Source organism: Lutra lutra, chromosome 4 (assembly GCF_902655055.1).
Source record: "Lutra lutra chromosome 4, mLutLut1.2, whole genome shotgun sequence".
Taxonomy (NCBI): Eukaryota; Metazoa; Chordata; class Mammalia; order Carnivora; family Mustelidae; genus Lutra; species Lutra lutra.
The window spans coordinates 172765298-172790055 of NC_062281.1; the positions used below are offsets into that span (position 1 = coordinate 172765298).

General features: G+C 53.3%; 1 protein-coding gene across 3 annotated transcripts in view; it reads left to right on the forward strand.

The window, feature by feature from the left end:
* Positions 1 to 6132: 6132 nt before the first annotated feature.
* TRIM62 (tripartite motif containing 62) overlaps positions 6133 to 24758 on the forward strand; it is a 28765-nt gene continuing 10139 nt past the window's right edge. Inside the window, exons 1-5 of one of the 3 annotated variants that reach the window (XM_047726616.1) lie at positions 6133 to 6208; positions 6762 to 7195; positions 18375 to 18470; positions 22760 to 23016; positions 23813 to 23928. In XM_047726616.1, the coding sequence (XP_047582572.1) occupies positions 6788 to 7195; positions 18375 to 18470; positions 22760 to 23016; positions 23813 to 23928 (877 nt within the window). In that variant the 5' untranslated portion in view covers positions 6133 to 6208; positions 6762 to 6787. Of the gene's footprint in view, positions 6209 to 6726; positions 7196 to 18374; positions 18471 to 22759; positions 23017 to 23812; positions 23929 to 24758 lie in introns of all 3 variants that reach the window. The other 2 variants (XM_047726614.1, XM_047726617.1) reach the window with 2 other exon arrangements.

Genomic DNA, 24758 nt, shown 5'->3' on the forward strand with positions numbered 1-24758 from the left:
CGTCTCACGTCCTCCATCTCAGAGCACGTAAAATGGATCTGTGAACTGAAAGGCCACTCCGGCAAGGATGGAAGCCATGCCTGGTCCAGCAGCCCTGGCTCTCCTGCACTAAAGCAGATCTAGGTGTTACTGCTACTAAGTGGCCCACCTGTTAGAGCAAGACTGATGGGAGCTCTCGATGGTGGTACCACACCTCGAGGAGAGCACACAGTCACAGGCTGTCAGGTTCCTTACAAAGAGCCCAGCCATCACAGAAGGGCCACGATTCTTCTGTGACTTCAGGAGATTTATATAGCTCGCCTTCCTCGTCCCCAACGTCATGGCTAGCATTACGCTCTGAGGGCTCCCAGAGTGCCTAATTTATCATCACAGGGTTCCCCCCTCATGAGCATGGCGGAAGTGGGCACATGACCATATTATCCCCTGGTCCCACCGTGTACCATTACCCACCAGAAGCAGCCATACTAAAAGATGCTGGAATAATCACTCGAAGGCATAGCTAAGGCATCAGCTTAAAGATAGCATTCATGAGCTGCCTGCCTGAAGATACATTTCTTTTTTTTTTTTTAAAGATTTTATTTATTTATTTGACAGAGAGAGAGAGATCACAAGTAGGTAGAGAGACAGGCAGAGAGAGGAGGAAGCAGGCTCACTGCTGAGCAGAGAGCCCAATGCGGGGCTTGATCCCAAGACCCTGAGATCATGACCTGAGCCGAAGGCAGAGGCTTAACCCACTGAGCCACCCGGGCGCCCCTGAAGATACATTTCTATACCTTGAGCCAACAGCTATTGTATATACGTTATATCCCGGCTCCGTGGGATATACAGGTCTGGGAACAAAGGAAGTGGCTCTCAGTGTCCTGCTTGGTGAATTTGTGCTTTCTACTTAGGCTCTGGTAGACTAAAGATCCTAGTCCTCAGAGGGTAGGGGGAGAACACTGCTACCAGAGGGCACAGTAGATCTTCAGCTGCCCTCTGTGCTGGCTGGCTTAATAGTGCAGCCTTAGGGCACGGCTTCCTCTTCCCTGAATCACTTTCCCACTCAGTCGTGTTGCTTACACTTCCCGAATTAAACTATTTTCACTCTGTTCTTTATCTCAAGATCAGCTCTTAGAATAACTTATGCTAAGACACATGTAGCTCAAGGATCACATTTTGATTAGCAATGGTTTAGTGAGTGAACTCATTTGTATTTTTTTTTTAATCTCTCTCTCCCTCTCTCTCTCTCTCTCTCTCTGCGTCCTCCTCTTCCTCCTCCCTTGTGTGTGTGTGCGCACACAAGCATGTATAATGTGAAAAGGTCTATAAGGATAGAAACAAGTATTAACAATAGTTCTTTCTGGGTGGTGCAATCATGAATATTTCAAGTTTCCTTTTAATTTTTTTTTTCTGTATTTTGTTTTTCTGCCGCAGTGACTGTGTATTAGCAGCTCTCTTTAATTGGCAATTAGAAGATTATTAGTGACTCCAGTGAGTGGCAGGGAGCAGAGCCAGCCTGCCGGGGTTGATGAGCCGCAGGGAGGGTGGGTAGGGCACGCTTTCAAAAGGCTGGGGTGGGGAAAGGCAAGAAATGAGGGGGGGGAGCCAGAGGAGAGGGGCTGTTTGCAGAAGCGTGAGCACACTCGCAGGCTGAGGGGAAGGAGCCAATGCTGAGAGAGGAGAAACAAAGACAGTGGAGAGGGGGACCACTGAAGGACATGGGTCCCAGAAGAGGTCTGAGGGGATTAGACCAGGGCCCAGGTGGAGGAATTCATTCTGGGCAGAAGGCACACTTCACCCTCGGGCTCCGGGAAAGGAAGTGAGGATGAATAAAGTTATAAATGCATTGACTTCCTCCATTTGTTTATATTACACCCTGCCTCATTTCACAAAGGACTTGAGGTCTTTCTATAGAGAAGTTGATAGGTTGAAGGGGACTGGAAGTTAAGAAGTCCCCCGGAGAGGGGAGGGAGGGGAGGGGGTCTCCTTTCTTCATGGAGTAGGAGGCAAGTCCCCCACCGAGAAAGGAACAGGGGTGTGTCCATGGGGCTTGAGGAGACAGGCAAAGGTTTGGAATGCGGAGGGACAGAGACCATTGGATGGATCTGGCCCAGCATCAAGGGGCCCACGGCACAATCTTCTCCAGCAGCTCAGGGTGGGGAAGCCTCTGCCTCCTCCTTGGTCTGATGCCAGGTGAGTCATTCACCTTCCAAACTACAGGGTCCTGATCTGCACGTGGGGAGAAAAACAGCAAGTCTGGAGGGTGGTCGTGTGGATTAAGTAAAACCACGTCATGAAGCATCTAGCACAGTGCCTGGTACACAGGACGGGCTTAGTACTCCTTCCTGCCCCTCCCCTTCCGAGCAAACCTGAGCCTGTGGACCCTGAATGGAGAGGGACATGGCCGTGGGTACCTTGTAGTAGTGGATGCAGTTGGATACAACAGCAATTTTAAATACAGTCCACTTGTTACTCACAGCAGCTGTGTTCTATAGAGGTGCCACAAAGACTGAAATAGGAAATCCTGAATCACTGCCCCTTGAAGAAATACAGCGTTCCTGTGAGCCTCTGGCCACACTTTCATCAACCAATCAATACATAACCTTGTTTTACGTGAGTTTCTGTTTAAAGACCCCTTAGCAAATATATATTGTTGATTCATCAGCATTAAACTCACGGCCAAGAGCACCGTAAGTCACGCCAAGAACACCGTAAGTCACGCTCATCGACCTCACGGGTTTTCTCCCCAAGGCTCATCCCAACCCCCCTGCGCTCAGAAACTGGACCGCTCTTCCATGCTACCCTTGGGGGCCCGTTTAAATAGCAACATCACCAGCAAAAAGCCCCCAAACAAGAAAAACGTGGCACTGAACAGACTGTGAAAAAGACCCTTGTTTACGGTATGACACTTGTTTACAAGAGCGTTGCCTCGTTGGACCTCAGCTGGGAAAACGCACATCAGTCAACTTTAAATCTTCACGACTCCGTGCAGGCATGGGTCCCTGGGCGACTGCAGAAGTTCCTCAAGGATCGATTTGGGGTTACAATCGATTTACAAGTAGCTGAAGGGCGCCTGGGTGGCTCAGTGGGTTAAGCATCACACTCTTGGTTACGGTTCAGGTCCATGATCTCAGGATTGTGATTTCGAGCCCCACGTCTGGCTCCAAACTGGGTGGGGAGCCTGCGTAAGCTTCTCTCTTTTCCTCTCCCTCTACACCTCCCCCTCTCCCCCTCTCTAAAGAGAAAAAACTTTTTCAAGTAGGTGCATTTGCAAACACGGAATCCATGAATAAGGACATTTGACTGTCTTTATTTTTTCTGATTATAAAATTAAATAATAATGTAAAAGATGCAGTCCCCTCCATAATCCTAGATACACACTCAGATAAAACACTGTTGGAACTGCTATAGAGTTCTGCAGATCTCCGCTAGGCAGAGAATGCCTGTGTGCATATGTGTGACTGTGTGTCTGTGTCCAAGTGTCTGTGTGTGTGTGTTTTCCATACAATAAGATCTCTTGGATAGTTTTCAAAAAAAAAAAATCCTGAAGTTATATTTTAGAGTATGGATGGAAGCAGTCGGGATGCACTGTGGTCAGGACCTCCCAGTCTCATTTCACACCCCTTGACCGCATCAAGGTGGGGAAGCAATGATCCAGAAAGAGCAACGGCTTGCCAAACTTAACTATCACCCGCAGTCTGAGTGCGTGTCGTGTTCCGCATTTAACTGAGATGGTGTAAGTAAGGTCAGCCAAAGGACCGAGACTAAAAGCAGAAAACACAGCAAAAGGTCAAGAGACTGACTTGCAGCCAGAGAAAACCATATTCCATACACTTGGGAAGGGGCTAGGGCTACAGAGCAAGGGGAGCCCAGCTATTTGAAAGGATTCAGACAAGAGCTTAACAGTAACAGAGCTTCTTCTAAAAACAGCCGTGAGATGGCATGGGGCACACCAAGCTGCTGCAAGAAAGAGACCCAAAATACAATGACTTGCCGAAAATTTATTTCTCTTTCTCTAGTCCACGTGATTCCACTCCATGTCGTCATTCAGAGCTCAGGTCCCCTCCTTATCTTTGCTCTGTCAGCCCCTTTGAAGCATTATTAAAGCTTGGTCCCTGCCACATCTGTGTTCCAGCTTGAGCTCCATGGAGCATGGCAGAGCAAAAGCCCCATGCCTTAAGGACTGTTTCTATTTACGTTCTATTAGAAGGGACTTAGTCACAAAGCCACATTCAGTAACAAGAGCACCTAGGAAGTGTGGTCTCCAGCAGACCAGCCATTTGGCCGGGTACTGTATTGCTATAGAATGGGAGGATAGATGACATGTTGAACAAATGAAGCCCGCCATCCATCATCAAGCCTTTTTCCATTTCGCTTCAAATCCTTAAATAATTTAGACCTTCCTCTCATTACAAAAAATATATATATTGGGGATGCAAATCAGTGTGTTATTTGGGATTCTTTTGGTTGCCAAGTGACAGCACAGTGCTATTAAACTTGCTTAAGCAATAAGGTGGGCCACGTCATATATCCAAATTTTGGACTCTGCGTCAAAGCACCAGCCCTTTTCCCCTACGACTCTCTCGCAGCCTCAGTCATGTGCTGGCAGCTTCCTAAGACTGGGAGCAAGTTAGCTGCTGCAGTTCCAACCATCACCACCAACTACATCCCAATCAGGAAAGGGGCCAGAGTTTGGGAAAGGGAAGAGATCTTTAGCAGAAGTTGCTTCCCCACCAAAGGCTTGACCTCTGTTTTTTCAGGCCAGACCTGTATCACATGTCCAAGCCCAAACTCTCACTGGCAAGAAGAATGCATCCACCACCATGGACTTGAACCAAAAGGGACTTGAACTCCTAGAACTCCACCATGGACTTGAACTCCTAGACTGGGCTGGGGTCAACATTCTGTTGGTCACATGGGGAAGGGACCCGCCTGAACAAAATCAGGCTCTGACTGCAAGGAAAAGTGGAAGAATGGTTGTGGCATGAGTTACCAACTTGTTTCTGGAGATCACGGTGGCAGGGGACCAGGTGATGATGTGAAGGGGACGTAAACAGCAGAGAAGCGAACTTTGAACTGTTTCTTAAATTGTACCCTAAAAAAGTCTAACCCCAGTGAAGACATGTCTGGAGAAGGCAGAAACTGGGGAGACACGTTCAATGTCTCTGACAACAGTGATCTAAGTCTCTCTTCCCAGGTCTACAGCTTTGCTGCTGTTACTCAGTACACAGTTTAATGTGTACCAAGCACTGCCCATATGCAAACGTATCAGAAAGGATTCCTGCCTTTACCTTGCTGATGGTATAATGAGCATCTCCCTGACTCCCTAAAACCCACACCAGACCAAGTCATTTTTCTGCTTGAAAGTCCAGTGCCTCCAGGAAATCCTTTACCGTGACCCACAATACCCTCCTCTCCAAGCCTTCCCCACCCCACCCCCAACAGTACAGAACTACTTGCACTTCCCTCAAAGTGCCCTCCCCTTTCACGCCTCTGTGCTTTTGCACCGGCTGTCCCCTCCATCTAGAAATCCCTTATCCCCTCTCCATCTGGCATACGAGATAAGGTCTCCTATTACTCTCTCCTTCTCTCCTGCTCCAACCTTCCAACCCGCCCCCCCACACACACACAAAATAGCATTCCGAAATGTTTGCTGAATAGAGGCTACTCCTTAGGTCAGACAGGGCTTTCTAAACTTCTCCCCCCAAGCACTCCTTAAGAAAGTGAAAAGGAAACCCTGAAGTTGCTGTAAGCAAGCAGGGCATTTTCTCGAGTCTATCTTTGCATTTTTATGCAAAGGCTGTATTCTATACAGATTACAGCACGCATCCTTGCTTGTTTTAACAAGAAATACTATTTTCCCAAATCTTCACGTCGATGATCCAGAATGATGCTCCTTGTTTACTCGTTATCCTCTGAAATTAGCTGTCCTCACCCGCCACAGGGACCCTAAGCGAGACGTTCATGTTGTTCTGTGTGCAGATCCTGGAGGAACAGCTGGGGTTTCGGTCCCGGGGGAGTAGGGGAACGGTGGGGTCGGCGAGGGGGTCCGCAGGCTGGAGGCCCGGCCCCGCCTCTCCTCTCCCCCGCCCGCCGCAGGGGCGGAGTCGCCTGGGCCCGGCCCGCGGGGGCGGGGAGGGAGTCACTGCTGCCGAGAGCTTGCGCTCGGCTGGTTCCGGGTTGAGAGGCTGCGCTCGGACTGGAGCAGTGGCCGCTTGAGCCGGCAGGGGTAAGGGGCCAAGTCGGGCGGGGTCTTGGGGCCGAGATTAGGCAGCTGAGCTTGCTCGCACCCCTCCTCTCCTCTGCCACGCACAGCCTCGGCGCAGCTCCCCTTGGCTTTCCCCTTCCCCAGAATTCCCCATCCCCAGCTTCTCCCCCTCCCCCCCACTGCACCCATCCCGGGATTTTAGCTCGCCTAAGGCCTCCGCCCCCCTCCTGGATCCTCTTCTCCCAGTACCCATCCCTTCAGACTGTCCCTTCCTCTAGAAGCTCCTTGCCTGGAGCCCCTTCCCTCAGACACCAGGGCCCCCTCCCTCCAGCACCCATCGCTTCGAGTCACCCACTACCTAGAGACCACCTTCTTGGACTCGCATCCCGGCTAGTCTCTGCCCTGCACCTCTTCCTCGCGTTCCCCGCTTCCCTCCCGGATAGCCCCCCCCCCCCCCCCCCGCCTTCCTTCTGTAGCTCTTACTCCTGCCTCTCCCCGTCTGCTCCCCGAACACATCTCTCGGTTGCGGCCCCCAACAGCGCCGCGCTCGCTCAGCCTCCCCCCTACATCTCAGGGCCCCCTCTCGTCGCCCCCAGCGCCATGGCGTGCAGCCTCAAGGACGAGCTGCTCTGCTCCATCTGTCTGAGCATCTACCAGGACCCGGTGAGCCTGGGCTGCGAGCACTACTTCTGCCGCCGCTGCATCACAGAGCACTGGGTGAGGCAGGAGGCGCAGGGCGCCCGCGACTGCCCCGAGTGCCGGCGCACGTTCGCCGAGCCCGCGCTCGCGCCCAGCCTCAAGCTAGCCAACATCGTGGAGCGCTACAGCGCCTTCCCGCTGGACGCCATCCTCAACGCGCGCCGCGCCGCGCGACCCTGCCAGGCGCACGACAAGGTCAAGCTCTTCTGCCTCACGGACCGCGCGCTGCTCTGCTTCTTCTGCGATGAGCCCGCGCTGCATGAGCAGCACCAGGTCACCGGCATCGACGATGCCTTCGAGGAGTTGCAGGTGAGCTGCGGGGCTAGCAGGGCCCGCCGGGGGCGGGGCCGGGGGCGGGGTCAGAGCGGAACCGTGGGCTGGGCCAAGTCAGAATTGCCACGGGGCGGGGCCGCCGGCAGGGTCAGGGCCCTATCAGAATTCGTACGGGACAGGGACGGGGCGTGGCCGCGGCGAGAGGGCGGGGTTCTGGGGCGGGGCCTACGGCCCTCAGCACCTGGCGGAGTTGGAGACGGACCCGTAGTAGGGGTGAGTCCTTGGGGAGGGGTCACCCATGGAGTGACACGGCCGGGACCAGTGAGATCAGAGATGGCCCAGGTACGGGCTTGGGGCAGGGTTAGGGACAGGCACGAATCAGAGCTGGAGGGCCACTGTCTGGGGTCAGGGGCCTGGACCTGGAGGCAGGGTCCACAAATGAACGGTTCAGGACAGAGTTGCAGCAAAACACTCATGGGAAGAGGGGAACACAATCAGGGCTACACAGGGGGCGGGGCCGCCGTCGGGGAATAGGTCAGGACTGGAGTCGCTGACGGGCAGGCTTGGGGCCCATGGGGCGGGACTCAATCAGCCGTGCATCAGGACCTAGAAAACAGTAGCAGGGATAGATTTCATGGGGGCAGGCCAGGGTGAAATCTGAGAGAGTCTAAGTTATGGCCATCCAAACTGCAGAGAGCCTGAGTTTGGGTGCCAAGGCCTAGGTAGGCCAGGGTGTGTGACGGGTTAAAGGGAGGATCAAGTCCAGGTACCCTAAGAACTATTTTGGGTTTAAACCAGAGGAGAGGCCAGGATGACTGTGGGAACAGGACTTAAGATTCAAGATTTGGAGAATAAAGGCCCTGAGGTGAGGTGATTCAAGAAAAGGGAGGGGGTGGATCTCTGGGAGTTTCCAGAGGCTTTCAATGACCTCCTTGGCTCTGTTACCCTTCTCAAGACCTTTGAAGACTAAATGAAACAGTATATGCAGGGTAACCTGAGCATAGTGAAACTAGGACTATAAATGATCTCCCTTAAACCTTCCCATCTTCACTGACCAACTCCTACTCAGTTCTCAAAGCCCTGCTCAAATGTCCTCTGGGTGTAAGCATTCCCCAATCTGCCCTGGCCAAAAAAGAGGGGGGGAAAAAAAGCATTAGAGCTGCATTTCCTCAAATATCCTCTGTTAATAAGTATGCTGTTCTAAAAAGTAGTATTCCAAGATCAGCTATATTGGGGAAATAAGAGCATATTCTCAATAGCCCCTTGGAGGATTCTGCATGTACATTTTACATATTAAAAGTTTGGAGAAATCTTGTGGCAAAGAGATCCATTTAATGTGTTTACTCAAATGGCACCCAAGCTTATTTCAACGTGGAAGTCTAGAATCTTTTCCTCCACCTAAACCATTTCAATCCACCAGTCCTGTGTCTTTGGCCTGGGGATATCAGTCTAGCACACAGTTCCCAAAGAGCAGAAACAGTCTCTGATTCATCGTGTCTATGGCCCTAAAGCCTGGCATATCCGTACTCATCAGTAAAGTTTGAATAATGAATGAGTGAAGGACCAATTCTGGCCTGAGCTGGCCCAGACTGTGGAGCCTTTGGAAGCAGATTTTTCACTCATTTTTTGAATATGCAGTGGACTAATTTGGCAGGTAGGGAGCTCCCTGGCCCTTGGGATGCTTAAGCAGGAGCTAAAATAACTACTTTCCCTTATGTTGTAAGAGGTTTCCTCCCCCCGCCCCCCACCCTGAGTCTCTGTGAGTCAGCCTGCACTTAGCAGATGCCTGTGGATGACCCATGGCCCAGGAGAAATGACCCCATGTTCACCATCTCTCCCTCCCTGCCCCTTTCATCCCCAAACCATGACTGACTCATTCCCAGTCTGGCTTTTTGAGGATAGGGAGCAAGAATTGGGGGTTCTGGGAGCTTGCACAGGCTGGCATGGGCCCTCCATCCCCAGACCATTTTGTGACAAGCTCTGGTATCCCCATCTCTCTATTTGTGAAGTCACATAAATAGGGAGGGGAGAACCTTTGACATGGCTGGGTGCAGGTTGTGAGGCTTTGAAGGGACTCTGTCTGCAACCATCTGTCCAACCTCTTCTTAATATAGATGACTGAGAGCCGGAGAGGTGAAATGACTCCCCCAAAGCCACACTAAGTGACTATGAGAGCACCAGGAAGCTCCACCTACCCCAGGCCATATCCCTCCTCTGCCACTTAGCCCCTCCCCTCCTCTCCCTGTCTGACCTTCTAGCTAGAGAGGCCTCTGCCTTCTGAGCCTGGGTTCCCCTGCTGCAAACCAGGAAATCAGAACACTTGTGTTTCAGTTCTTTGCAATCCATTCCACGTCCTGGGGGAATGCTAGAGGAATTAAATGTGTATTTTCTCTAAATGTTATTGACACACTTCTACTCCTCGGTGAAAAGAACAAGATGGCCACCTACCTACCCTCTAGGGCAGTATCCTGCAGTCAGGTACTCTTGGGTTCCAGACCTTCCTGTCTGTGTGACTCGCCAAGTCCCTTCATGGAAGCCTTGATGCTCTCTGGTCTGTAGGCTGGGGTCAAAATGGTTCTTTCCTACCAGGATTTCAGGAGACTGACCTGAGATGAACCTGCTGTTTGAGATGCTTGGCACAGGGAAGGGGCTGGGTCAGCACGCACTCCCATCCCTTGTCCTTCTACCTGTGAGACCTCATGCGCCCAGCTAGGCCAATGCCCAGATCTGCCTCTCTTGCCTGAGAGGAGGCCTTGCTCTGGCGCCTCCTCTGGGCTTGACAAGAAGGTGGCAGAGAAACATGCCTTCTGCATTCAAGAGGGGAGCTCCTGGGAGAGGTTCAAGCCACTCCCCACCCCACCTGCCTCTCTCTCCTTGTGGGTAACATAATCAATGGAGCAGGGCTCGCTCACTATGTGTGCACTGGGAATGAGGCTGAGCCTGCCCGGCACACCCCCTTCTCTCCTGGCTGCTGGTGGTTCTGTCCCCAGGGCTGCGAGAGCCTGGGCTTGGGCCCCTCTCTGGGAGAATAACAGACTCAGAGCTGGCAGAGCCTTGGAGATCATCTGGTGCAACCCTCACTTGACAGGTGGGGCAATGGCAGAGGAGGACGAAGCGGACCTTGCCCCAGGCCTGAGGCCAGGGGAGGGCTGTGCCTGGGCTCAGCTAGAGTCTCCTCCCTTCCCACCTAGCGCTTGGCCTGCAGCTTTTAGACTTATTATAAATCCTGAAGGCAGCAGAGCAGAAAGGTGAAGAACTCGCACTTCGTACTGGGCAGCTTCAACCCCAGAGCTGCCACTTCTTGGCGCTGTGGCCTTAGAAGAATCACTTCTGTCTCTGAGCTTCGAGTCCCTCACTGACGGCAGTGGGGGTGGATGAAATAAGATGACATTTGCAAGAACTCAGTACTGCCCTTGGCACTCGTAAGCACTCAGTAAATGACAGTTCTAGAATGATATCATACTGTGCCCTATTGACATTGGTGTGCAAGGCAGTCTTGTGCATTCTAGAATGTTTAGGAGTGTCCCTGGCCCCTAAAAACTAACCAGCAGCATTTCCCACCACCCCCTCTCAATCCCCCACCCTCTCACCCCTCCCATCCCACCAAGCTGTGACAACCCAAAACATCTCCAGTCTTCATCCCATGTCCCCTGGGGTCAGCGTCACCCCTGGTTGAGACCCTTGTCCTAAAGAAGCTCTAAACTGCTTTCCAGGCTCAGCTCAATTATCACCTTCTCCGGGAAGCTTTCCCTGACCTGCCAGGCGGAATTGCTTTGAACTTGATTCCAATACTGGGGTCAGATCCTGGCATCATCACTGATGAGCTGTGTGTCCTTGGTCAGGTCACTTCACTACACCAAGCCTCCACCTGCTTATCTATAACGTGGGGATAATATGACCTCCCCGGGAAGGATGTTCTAAGGGTCAGGGTTACGGTATCAAAAGTGCCTGATACCGTGCCTGGCACTGAGTCGCACACAATTTTTAAGTATCTTTATTGTTTCTGACTCCAAAATTAACATAATCAACAGAGCTACATAAGTTAAAAGTACCCCCCGCAATAATCTCACCCCATAGAAAGACATGGTTAGAATTGTTTTGTGATTCTTCAGAATTTTTGTGTACAGAGCATGTGAGCATGTGTGTGCATGTGTGCGTGCTTTCATGCCTCCCCCCACCACACACACACCTTTCTTTTTCACTGCTGAGCACTGGACCACAGAGTCAAAGGGAGGGAGAGAGCCCCCTCTCAGAAGTTTGGGGCTTCTCAGTCAATACCTACTGGGCCCTGGCGCTTTGCCTGGGACTAGACTAAGCACTTTCCTTGTATTACCTCATTTAATCTTCATAAAACCCTGTCGAGTGGTCCTGTCATTTGCTCCTTTTCCAGGCAAAGAAACAGGCTCAAAGGAATTGAGTGCCTGGTTTGGTTACCCAGCTGGGAAATGCCAGGGGCAGGATCAGAGGCCAGTCAGACTGAGCCACTCCTCACCTCCTTGCTGCCTCTGAGGCCCAGGTGGTTGGCCCCCACCTCCCCCCACCAAGCTGCCTGTCTTTATATTTCAAGTACTCAACACAGGCTCAGGCCAAGGACACCTTCTGTGCTACCTGATGCTCCAAGGGCAGGTGGCTGGATGTCATCTTGGTCAGACATGCAGCTGGCTCTCTGGCCTGAGACGTCAGCTTCCAGGCCTCCAGAGAAGGGATCACGCTCATTCCCACCCACCCCCTCCAGGCCTCACGTGACCCATGGAGCCTTTCCCAAGGCCTCTGTCCTGCCGGGGGAGACCATACTACACTGGCCTTGGGTGGGAGCCCTGCCAAGCTGGGCGTGATGACCCAGAGACACCGAGATAGCCATGTGGGGAAAGAGCAGGGTGAGGGGACTGGGTTCAAATCCCACCTCTAGCTTCTTCCAGCTGAGCAGAAGGCACTGCCTCCTCTCACCCTTTCCCTGTGTGGGAGATACAAGTAACAACAAGACTGTCTACTTGATGTGTAAAGAGGGAGAGAGACTTGCTGCCTCTCCAAATGGAGAGCAGACGCGAAGACACCTTATTTGGTGCCACGGACAGGGAAGCAGCCAGGGTTTTTTGTTTTCCAAGGAAGCAGCCTCTGCTGTTACTTCTCCCAGCAGAGGACAGGATGTATGCGCCTCCATGGAGGCGAAGCTGGCAGGGAGTCAAGCTCGGGCCTGGCTCTTGGCATCTCCACTTCCTGCCTCACAGGTGTCCGTGGCTGCCAGGAATGTTCATCCAGGACACCTTAGCTAAGCACCAGCCACGGCGTAGGAACTCGAATTTGGGTGGCCTCAGGACGTTTATTTCATAGAAAGCATAGGATCAGGTAGGCAGTGACAACAACAGAGAGAAGAACAACTCTAAGGAAACACTAGGCAGTGAGCTAGGTGCTGTTACGGGCATTAAATCCCCTCTCCTTTCCCAGTTCCTTGTGTGGGACTCACACCAGCACCATTTCACAGAGGAAGACAGAGAGGCTGAGAGGTTCTCTAACTTGCCCAGGATGGAGTGGGTGTGGGACGATGCCAGAGAGGGAAGACATTGTGGACATAAGGAGCTAACACAGCCACAGCCCCCATCGCCCGGGTGCAGGGGCAGGGGCAGTGGCAGGGACAGCGCTTTGGTGGGGACGCTCACTGAATCCTCACGGCACACCTGAAAGGTGGGGCACATTGCCCTGTGTTACAAGTGAGGAAACTGAGGCTCAGAATCTGTACCCACTGCCATGGCACCAGGAAGTGTTGCTAGAACTGGAACTCAGGCTGTCAGCTGAGGGACAGGCATGGAGATGAGCGGGTGGGTAGTTGTGGCTGGAGGGGAGGGCATTGGGGTTCAGGCAGGAATGGGAGAGTGAGGTTGCACCAGCAGAGAAAGGACCTTGAACACCCCCCCATCCCAAGGAGCTTGGATTTGTTCCTGGAGATGCTGGGGAGCCAGGGACAGGTTTGAGCTGGCAAGCAGGGCCAGGCCAGGTCTGCATGATGGGCAATGGGCAGCTGGAAGTCTGGGAGAGTCTGGGGGCAAGGGGAGCAACCAGGAGGCCTTTCTAGAGATTGCTGGTGGTCCAGGAGGGGTGGGGCTCACAGAGAGAGAGGACATGCAAAAATTCAGGCCTGTTGGGGGAGCAGGAGCATCAGGGGTTCTGGGCATGGGAGAGAGATGGAGAGGAAGAATGTGGGGCAAGTTCAGCTTGCCATGTCGAGACTTCTGGCGTCCTTGGGTCAGAGCAGGAGAGAGAGCATACAGGTGCACAGAGAAGGGGAGGTGGCCTTATTTAGTCCCACCCCAACCCCATGGGTGGCCCTGATGCCCATTTTACAGATAAGGCTCCAAGAGGTGAGCCCTGAGAGGGGAAGAGGTGATCTGCCCACGGTCATAACAGCTGGGATTCGAACCCAGTTTTTTCTGAGGCCAGAGTTCACACTATCTCCAATGGGCAGCACTGCTTGGTGACAGGGTTGAGAAGGGTCCCTGAAGCCTTCAGGAGACCGTTTCCTGCAGCAGCTTTGCCCTATAGGATGGGAGAGGGGTGGCCCCACAGGAGGGGCAGTCTGACCTTGGGCGTGTGGGAAACCTGGCTCTCTGTCCTCCCCCAAGACTACTGCTCTGGTCTGGGCCTCTCCAAACCTGTGGGGGAGCCCCAGAGCCAGTCAGCTGACATTTGCATAATTGTCTGCTCAGTTCTGCTCCCTCTCCAAAGGAAGGCCTACAGAGCTGTGGCCCCGCCTTCCAAGGGACTCCCCTCCTCCTGACAGGCTCCTGCTCTGATGGGGCCACCAGAGTCCAGCCCCCCATGAGGACCTTCAAGGCCTCCTCCACCTCCTGCTCTCACCCCAGCTAGCCCCACCGGCCCTTCCAGCTTGACTCCACCCACCTGCCCAGACCTGGCTCCCCTTACCCCCAGGCACCTCCCACTTCCTGCACACACCAGGTGTGCCCCTGCCCAACTAGTCTCTCCACCTGGGATGCTCTGGCCCCACCCAGGATCCCTGAAGGACTCCTTCCAGTGCATCCATCCAACCATCTTTCCCAAGCTTTCCATCAGAAATAATGTATCTCCTGGAAGCCTCAACCGGTTCTGACTCCCTGTTTCACATGTCACTGAGATGATGATGATGACCGTGACAGCAGCCAAGAGTGACTGAGCGTCACTCTGGGCATCATGTCAGGTCATGAATTAAGTCATTGGATCCTTACAACCACAGACCCAACACTGGTATTAGCTGCTCTTTACAGATTTGGAAACGGAGCTGTGTGACCTTGGGCCAGCTGTCTGATCTCTCTGAGCCTCTATTTCCCCCTCCATGAGATGGCTGTGAGAATTGCATGACATGCGCCTGTGAACCCAGACCCCGCCACTGCCCTTCCTCTGACCAGCTCTGCTGCTCAGAGCTTCCTGTTTGGTGTCTCACTTCTGCCAGCACTATGTTTTCCAGTTGGTTCTCCTTTGTCAAGCTATGTGGCCACTGGCCAGTCAGTCCCTTTCGGTGGACCTCAGTTTCCTGTTAGATCCGGAGGGTTTGACCACACGGTTCCTGGGACTCCGCATCGGTGCCCTCTGAGACACTGGCCACCTGTCCTGGGTGGCTCTTGACCACTTCAGACACGTAACCCAGCACCTCGGGGCCACTGAGGAACAGAGTTTCAGTTTTATTTCATTTCAAAGCATGTTAACCCTAGTAGCCACTTGTGCCTGGTGGCTGCTGCCTTGAACAGTGCAGGTCTGGACCAAGAGACAGGGCTGGAGAAGAAGTTTGGGGCCAGGGGTAAAGGCCTTGAGTGCCACACTCAAGCTTTGTGGCCATCTTCTCAGACACCATGGAGATCCTGCCATGGGGCACAGGGAAAAAGCATGGACAGATCTGTCCTAGAGACAAGGCACTCCATTTGGAGAGCGCAGGGGCAGAGGGGAGCCTAGGATCACAGTCCAGAAAACCGAACCAGGGGCAGTGGGTGTAGACAGGAGACAACCAGCGAGACAAACCTGATGACTGATTGCCGCCCTCGTGGGCGGGCAGCGTCAGGAGTGACTCCCAGAGTTCTCACTTGGATGGCAGTAGGGGTAGGGGTGGCCCTCGCTGAGATGGGGACCTGGGAAGAGCAGCAAGTGTTGTGTCCCCTAACCCGGTTCCAGCATTCCCTGTCATGTTAATGCATGTGTCCCTGTGTTCCCCCCCAACTCAACTCATGTACACCCCTCCTGAAGCATCCCTCTGCCTGTTGCTGACCCAGCACCGTGTGGACCCAAGGAGACCTCTGCACATGTCTGTGGAATCGGCAAAGGAAGGTTCTGTGTCTCCCAGGGTCCAAGAGGAAAAGGCAGGCCTTCTCTCCTTGTTTCTTGTTCCTTGGCCCTGGAAGCAGGGAGGGATTTGTCCAGGCCTCTTGGGTGCCCTCAGCGCTGTGAGGAACTCTGCCTCCGGGGTCATTTTCTCAGAGACTCTGAGGAGCCACCTGGGGGGCTGAGTCTTATGTGAACCTGTGAGGACACCAGGAGGGACGACTGTCACACTCAGCTCATCCCTCAGCCAGGTCCCAAGCTGGGTAGCCCCAGGGCCATCAGGGGGAGCCTGACGAGCAGTCGATCTATACTCTTCAGGGGAATGACATTTGTCTGCTCTAACAACTCAGATGCACATGAACCTGTTAGGAATGACTGTCGGCTGTCAGTACCAGACACCTGGCTGGGCAGCCGTGAGGAGATGATGTGTCTTTCTCTCCCCCATACAGCAGGCCTGTAAGAAAGGCCCCCAGGCAGTGGTGTGCTGGAGCTGGCTCGCTCCGGTTCCTGCCAGCTGACTGTGCCAGGTATCCCCAGCCCCTGACCTCACGGTCATCACTTGATAATCAGCTCTGATGGGAGCATTTATACCATAGAAATTGGCAAACACCAGTAATCAGGGCTTCTGTCTCTCTCTCTCTCTCTTTTTTTCTTGAGGGCCAGCTTCCTAACTCATCACTGAGCCACAATCCATCATCAGGGACCCAGGCTCCTGCCTCCTCCTACCCCTCTGGCTTCAGCTTGTGCCTCCCATCTTTATAGCTGCCTCTTGGCCCCGAGGCACTCGCAGAGGTGGTAGCCATCCTGTCTGTGGGAGCTCTCTGCTCTCACAGCACAAGCCGTCCCCAGTGTCCCATCTAACTCCTGTTTCCGAGGCCGGCTTCTCCCCACCCTGCTGCCGTGTCATCTCAGGTGACAACTCAGGGAAGAGGAGCCTTCCCTGTCCACCCTCCCCCACACTCACCCCCATCCCACACCACTTTATTTTCTCTAGAGCACAGGCCGGAGCTGTTACTTTCTTTGCTCATTCTCTCCCTTCCCCACCACCCTGGACAGTTCCTCTGGCCACAGACTGTCTGTCTCGCTCTCTGGGGTATCCCCAGAGCCTCAGTGGTGCCTGGCACATACTTACTTAGTAAATATTTGTAGCATGGCTAAGGGATAGTAAGCAAAGATAATTTCTGCATGCTTCTCTTAGCATGTCATCATGACCATCTTCCCATATTGCTGCCTCGTCTGTAAAATTAGGTGGGCCAGATGTTTTCCAAGGGTCCTCCCTGCCCTCATGAGCTGAGTGAGTAGGAGGGAGGTAGGGGTGAACAGGTAAGTCACCTTCTTGGCATCTCTCACAGCCCAGGCTGACTGGAAAACCCAGGTCCTGCTCAGAGGCTGTTTCCGCAGAAATTCATCCACAAAGCAAACCTCCTTGAGCCCCATCTTATTGTCAGGCTGTTGACAGGTACGGGGGATAGAGAGCAGGGAATGGTAAGGGCCCATCCCCGTAGGACTCATGGGCTCATGGGGGATGGGAAGGCGGGACACTAGGGACAGACAGAAGAACTAGTTACAATAAGCCAAACACCCAGTTTATGCAGACAGCGGGCCCTCTCACCGGGGTACCCACCTCAACACCACATTCATTCATTTGACAAATATTCATTGAGGCCCTACTGTGTGCTGAGCACTATTCTAAACACTGGGGATCCAACAGTGAACAAGCCAGACAAGACCCCTGCCCTCATGATAGTCACTGTCTAGTGGAGGCCATGAGCAGGAAACACTGTCTAACAAGCGAGCAAGAGCGTCTTGGACCACAGAAGGTGCTAGGAAAACCTCGAAACAGGATGTGGGACTGAGGGTGTCGATGAAGCTGTACGTGAGCGAGACCTCCCTGACCAGGTGGCATTGGAGCTGATAGGTTAATGACACCAAGGAATCATTGGGAGAAAATCTGAGTGGAGTGCGCTGGCCAGAGGAAGCAGCAAGGGCAAAATCATGAGGGTGAGACGAGCCCATGACGGAGCAACGGGAAGAAGTCCACTTTGGCTGCAGGGGAGTAAGGGGAGAAGGATGGTGGAGACAGGTGTGGGAGGGTGAGGTGCAACATTGAAGTAGGCACCCCAAAACTCAGGGGTTGAGGTGGGTAATACTTAATGCAATTTTTGAAAATCAATATTAAAGCAAAACAAACAAACAAAAACAAAACTCATGATGAACAAAATATCAAAATTTTAAAATCAAAACAAAATTACTAGCAGAGTCATACTGAGACCTCCTGGAACCCGAGGGAAAGGAAAAATCAGTAATACTAATCGTGGCCATATTCCTTCTGTTGTATATTGTGGATTTTTGTCGCTGTCTGTCATGGGTGTCACCACTGCAGAAGATATGTCACCTGACGTCAAAATCATGGTGCAATTATGGTTTTACTCTTACTTGCTTGGCTGCATGCTTTGGGGCCAGTTTCACAAACTCTCTGTACCAATTTTTCCGACGGAAAACGGAGGTAATAATAGTGACTTCCTCTGTATTACTGAGAAGATTAAATGACCCCATACAAGCAAAGGCTTGAGAACAGCGCCAAGCCCACCCGACGCGCGAGTCCTAGCGGAGCACAGTGCTACGGCCTTGGTACCCTTCCGAGAATTCTAAGCCAGGAGTCTCCGCCGGCAAATCAGGCGGGGGCAGAACGTCATGTGGAGGCGGGTTGGACAGGGAGACCACAAGCATCTAGGATGGCTAGAGAGGAGCGTGTTGCAAAGCTCCCGATGAAAGATGGAAAGGTGAAAGCAGCCAGTATATCTGGGAGAGTTGGGATTGTTGAACTGTGCGGGGAGGGTGGTCTTGGGGGAGGTCGCGGGAGAGCGGCGGCGGTCTGGCCGGAACCCCGCATCCAGGCCTTGTGTTGTTCCAGAGGGAGCTGAAGGAGCAGCTTCAGGCCCTTCAGGACAGCGAGCGGGAGCACACCGAGGCGCTGCAGCTGCTCAAGCGACAGTTGGCTGAGACCAAGGTGAGCCCCGCCTGGGCGGGGGGCGGGGCCCTATGGGAAGAGGGGCGGGGTCTTAAGGTGCCAAACCTATTATGAGAGGGACGGAGCTGGGATGGGGGCGGGCGCGGGTGGAACGGAGGCTGGGGCTTCCCTGAAGGTAAATGCGACAGGACCCACTCCTAGGACTGAGGGCAAGGATTTGGGCTGGTTCTTGGGTTTAAGGGTGGGGCCCTTTCTCCCTTCCTGCTCCGGGTGGAAGGTGAGGTGGGACCGGGGAGCAATCCGGAGGAGCCAACCTGAGCCTGTTCCCCTCGAAGCCCTCCCAGTGATTTGTGGCCTAGGCTTGGTATCACTCTCTTAAACGCGGACTGTGGGGTTATGGACTCTACTGCAAAGTAGGGCCAACCCCTGTAGTCTCTGGCTGCAATGGTTTGAAAAGGAACCTGGACCTGAGAGGGAGGCCCTGGATTCTGATCCAGTCACTACCTCGCTGTGTGACTTTGGGTAAACCATACTTTTCTGGCCCCCAGTCTCCCCATCTATACACCAGAGACCCTGCCAGGCTCCTTCCAGCCCTAAAGTTCTGGATTCCAGGGCCTCCCTCTGAGTTCCCCCACTGATGTCTCACCAACTGGACAAGGCTTGCTTTGATTTCTGCCCTTTCTGGGACCAAGAACTGGGGACCCCAGCCCAGCTGCTAAGCTCTGCGGTGATTTCAGTCTGGCCCCACGCACTAGCAGAGGTGCAGCTGCCAGCAGTAGCTGAACTAGAGCCTTAGGAATGCTCCGGACCTCTGGGGTCACCCGGGGGCCTGGAGAGGCCATTGCAGATCCAGATATGTGCCCCAGCTTGGCCTCCAACCCATGTGGGGTCTCAAGGAGGTCATGACAAACATTTCTTTAGAGAACATTCTGGAATGCCTGCGGGCAGGACCCTCAGCAGGCGATAGATGAGAAACAGAAGACGCTAGCCTATTTGCCTTGCACAGCCTCAGTTTCCCCATCTGCCTGGTGATTCTGCACCCTCGGGTGAAGAGAAGCAAATGAAATCCTCTATGTGAATGAAAGCAGAATATTATGGTCTAGTTTTTTCCCTAGTGTTCTCTTCTTTCCACTCCCCATTGTTTTTCTCCACTGACCTTTTCCTCCCCTGCTTTCCTGTCCATCTGTCTACCTCTGGGGGGTCCTGTGGGGCCACCTCCCCCTCTAGTTCCCCCATCCCCGCTTCCTGTCTGGACTGGGGTGTTTATACAAGAAATGCCTATGGATGCTTTGGAGGTCATATTTCACCTGGTGCCTGACTCGGCTTTCCTGCAGCGCCTGCCCCTCCAATGGCCCGGCCCGAGGGCCTATCTGATCTCCCTCCCTGGGCCCAATGTTTTCCTTGGTCGGTCCTGACCAAGTGATGCATTCTTGGCAGGGTGTTTTTCTGAAGCAGCCCCAGTTCCTTTGAGCCCCAGTGTATTCCCAGGGATGTGGTGGGCTGGGGTAAGGGCTGCTTTCCCAGCCACAGCACCAAAGGGATTGGGGGCTGGGTGGAGGAGGGGATGGCTCTGCCCTAGAAAAAACTAGAATAAATGGGGCATGCCAGTTGAGCTGAACCTCTTTCTCTGGGCTGGTAATTGTGTTTCCTGTTCATTGTCTCACTGAAACTGAACCCCACAGAATGTCACCTCTGTGACAGCAGGACTCCCCAGAACCTAGCACAGTGCCTCCATACAATAAATATTGTAGATCAGATGAGTGTGTGTATGGTGTGAGGGGGACTCCTTCAGAAGTAGGAATGTTATCTTCATTTTATTGGCAAGGAAACTGAGGCACAGAGAGGTTGAGGAACTAGCCTAAGGTCCCATAGTGAGTGAGTGGTTAGTTGGGAGCTTACTGTCCAATTTTGTCAGAACCTAATGCACATCCTAGCCCTGTGCTGGGAGGTCCGCAGCCAGATCTGTGGCTTTGTGGCCAGCAAGATAAGTAGGTTGGGAAGACCTTTCAGGAACATACTTAAAGCACCCGGGATTGGCTGTCACTTTTGAGCTACCCTCTCCCTGCCTCTGCCCCTTTTCCTACTCATTCTCTTTTGTCCTGGAGACACTAGGCCCCCATCCTAAAAAGAAGATGGAGTCTGCACTCACCTCTGCAGAGTAATTTTTGGCAAGACTCTTCCCTCCTTCACCTCCCAAGCAGATTCTGACTACCAGCTTTGTGCCTGGCCCTGGGATGAGCACAGGAAGTGCAAGGCTGGGAAAGACGTCATTCTTACCCCTGGGGATTGTCCATTAGCTGGAGTCACATAAAATGTGAGACTGTGTATTAGGAGTATTTCCAAAATGCTCTGGAGACATTTAACTATTTCACTGCCTGAAAAAGTGAGGGAGGCTGTCACAGAGGAGGTAGCTTTCAAGCTGGGCCTTGCAGATTGAGTAGGAGTTTGCCTGTCCGATAAAGAGTTTGAGGGGGGTGTCCATTCTAGGCAGTGGAATTGCAGCACAATGGCACTAGAGAGGTAAGCTGGGATCAGATTGAGGACTCTGAATGCCGGGCTAAGGAATTTAGTGTTTTACTAGTTATCAAGGAGCCCAGAAAGATTCCTAAAGAGCATTTGCTTTGACCCACTTTGCACATTAGAAGGGTCACTGTGGCCATGAGTTTGTTGCCGAAGACACAGAGTTGACCAAGAGAGTTAGATGGCCTGTGGGATCCCAGGAGTCTGCTTGAGGCAGGTGGAAAGATGAATGTGGAGCTCAGGAGACATGCAAGGCCACAGATAAGGTCACGGGAACCATCCTCAAAGCAGTGGAGGTGGACCATCTAGGAGGGCGCGTAGGTGAGAATGGAAGGAGCTGGCCCAGAAGGAGCAGCCACCAAGGTGGGAGGCAAACCAGAACATGCAGCCAGCAGAGGGTGGCCAGTGCGCCAGACACTGCTATGGAGGGGCTGAGAAGGAGCTGGAAGGGGTGGCTGTGGGATCTGGGGGTCCTTGGGGGGGCAGAGGCAGATGGCTGACTGGGCAGGGAGGGTAGGCCCCATCTTCTCCACGTGAGCTGCACAGAAGCCTCAGTGTTCGGGGAGGGGCTCGGAGGCCACAGGCAGCCTGGCTGTTCATCCCCAGTCTCCCCTCCGCCCCCTTTGTCTGCCTGGCGCTCTGGGTGGGCATGCGCAGGGAGGCTGGCCCACTGCCAGCAGTTCTTCCTGCTGCCACGACAGGAGGGAACTGGCCCTAATTGAGCCTTTGTCAAGCCTCCCACAGAGCCCCGGGCACTGAACACAGCGGGGTCTCTGACTCTGTGAACTCCCAGCCAGAATCCCACAAAGTGAAATTGCAGAGGCAGGTCCCGCACTGGCACTACAGCCTGGCCACACTTCTGTACCCCATGTTGTCCTGCCGTGTGCTGCTTCCCCCCACCCCCGCCGTTGACTTGTAGCCTGTCCTGCAGGCCCCAGCTCAGAAGCCATCTCTCAATCATCAGGCTCTTTCTCTGAACCTCAAACAAGGCCATGCACTTGGCGAACATGCCCCCACTCGATCTTCCCAGACCCCTGCACTGTGGTTGTGTCATTCCTCTCACAGATAAGAAGATAGGCTCAGAGACATTAGGCAACTGAGGTTGGCCCAGCTAGAGACCCAGAGCTAAGATTCTCACCCGGGCTGTTGCACACCGAAGCCTGTGCCCATCCCCACACAGGCCTCTCCTGGGCCTGGCAGTGCCCACGGGAGCAGAGAAGTGGGCAAGTCCAGGCTTGCCTCCTGTGATCATGACTTTAACTTCCTGGTCCAGTTCTTGGCTAAGGGCTCGAAAGGGTGGCGGGACAGGGCGGGTGACCACCAAAGTTTGCCCTTGTGATATCTGTGATCTCCTTGTCTTCTTGGCTTGAGCCCCATGAGTGATTTTTTTTTTTTAAACAAATAAAGACCTCACTGTATCCTAGACTGACTTCAGCCTCTTCTCCCTGACCACCACCTCTCCCCCAGCTTCCCTGTCCCTCCCACCCCCAAGCCAGAAAGCTGGGCATCATCCTCATACCTTTCTCTCCCACATCTCTCCAGCCAGCCCACCTGGCATGGGGAGGCTGCCCCCAAATGTCTTTCAGGCCACGGCCCCTCTGCTGCTCCACTAGTTCGAGCCTCAGTGAGTTTCCTAAGGGGCACATGGAATCATGTGCTGTCCCAGGCTCTGCCGGCCCCATCCTGCCACCGCGCCCTTCCACCACCCTTTCCACTCCCCACGGCAAGGTTGTCAGCTTCCACCTCTCTCCCAGGAGTCATCCCCTTCCGCTCCCCCTGGCCTCACCCCTGATGCCTGTCCCCCCCAGTCTTCCACCAAAAGCTTGCGGACCACCATCGGGGAGGCATTTGAGCGGCTGCACCGGCTGCTGCGGGAGCGGCAGAAGGCGATGCTGGAGGAGCTGGAGGCTGACACAGCGCGCACGCTGACGGACATTGAGCAGAAAGTCCAGCGTTACAGCCAGCAGCTGCGCAAGGTGCAGGAGGGGGCCCAGATCCTGCAGGAGCGGCTGGCCGAGACCGACCGCCACACCTTCCTGGCCGGGGTGGCCTCACTGTCTGAGCGGTAAGTGCCCGCCACCAGCCACCTTCCTCGGACAGGTAGTGGGGAGGTGGGCCCCGAGGCACAGGGGCTGGTTAGCAGAGAACTCATTCATTCCCATCTTCATCAGAGGGGTACGGGACATCTGCTCTGTGCCAGAGCCTGGGCCAAAAAGGTTTTCTGTGTTTATATTGTTATTTATGTAATAAGCAGAATCATACAGAGTATTACTTATAGAGCAACATTATTTATATTACAAATACACATTCTATTGTTTATAATATTGATATTATAGGTAATACATAGTATTTATATTATTATAATCCTATTAGCTCCCTTGGAGATAGTGACGGCTGCCACCCCCATTTCACACATGTGGGAATAGGCACAGAGAAGCTAGATCACTTGGTCTAGTATATGGCAGAACCAGGATTCAAATGCACGTCTCTCTGGTCCCATAGCCCCCTTTCATAATGATAACACTTTGTTATTAGTCTGTTGATGATCAATCCTGATAGCTAACATCATGTATTCGGTGTTGACCGTGAACCAAGCACTGTGGTAAGCGTTTTACATACATTATGCCGTATTCTACTCGCAACAAGCCTGGAAGGCAGGTGCTATCTTGGTACCCATTTTAAAGATGAAGTAACTGAGGCTAGAGAAGTAGGAAGTGGCTCTGACTCTGACTCTGACGCTGGCAGACTTGACATACATGACCTTGCTCTTTGTCAGCTGCCCTGAAGGAGGCTGTAGGGCCCCCAGGGTTGGGACCAAAATCCAGCCCCCAATGCAGCCTGTTCTCCTGTTTTCTTTCCAGGCTTAAAGGGAAAATCCATGAGACCAATCTGACTTACGAAGACTTCCCAACCTCCAAGTACACGGGCCCCCTGCAGTACACCATCTGGAAGTCCCTATTCCAGGATATCCACCCAGGTAAGGCCCTTCCTGCCAGCCCCAGAGAGCACCCAGGAAGAGGTAAGGTTTAGCACAGGCAGGAATGAGGGGATACATCCCAGCCTGTCCACCCACTCTGAACATAGCATGGGGGCAGGGCAGAGGGAGGAGAAGAATTTCTTGCTGAGCACCTGCTCTGTTCCAGGGCCTGTGCTAGGCACCCGCACTATCACTCAGCTCAGTGAATCCTCATATGGCCATTATGAGGCCATTAATATATCCATTCTCCAGATGAAGAGACTGAGGCCTTGGGAAGTACATTCATCCATCCTACAGCACATATCACACAACATACTCTTCTAGGTACTGGAGACATAGCAGTGAGAAAAACAGGCAAAAGTCCCTGCCCTCGTGGATCTTATATCATAGGGAGAGAGAAAGTGAAAGTAAATAAGTAAAATCCATAGTTCATTAGAGAAGGATAAAAGATAAGGAAGGGAGCTAGGGGATGTCAGGTCAGATAATAAGTAGAAGGTCCAGTTAGAAGACCTCACCAGGGAGGAAGCATAGAAATAAAGCCCTGAAGGAAGAAGGAGAGTGATCCATTGCAGTTTTCTGAGGGAAGAGTGTTCCTGACAGTGGGGATAGCAAGTGCAAAGGCCCTGAGGCAGGAGCAGCCTGGCATATTCAAGGAACGAGGAGGCTGGTGTGGCTAGAGTGGAAGGGAGTAGAGGTGAGGAGGTCAGGGAGGTGGCAGTGGCCAGACCCTGAGAGCCTGAGGGCCAGTGTGAGAACTTCAGACTTCATGCTGAGTGAGGTGGGAGCCCCTGGAGGGCTTGGGGACATGCAATGGGATGTGCTTAAGTTCC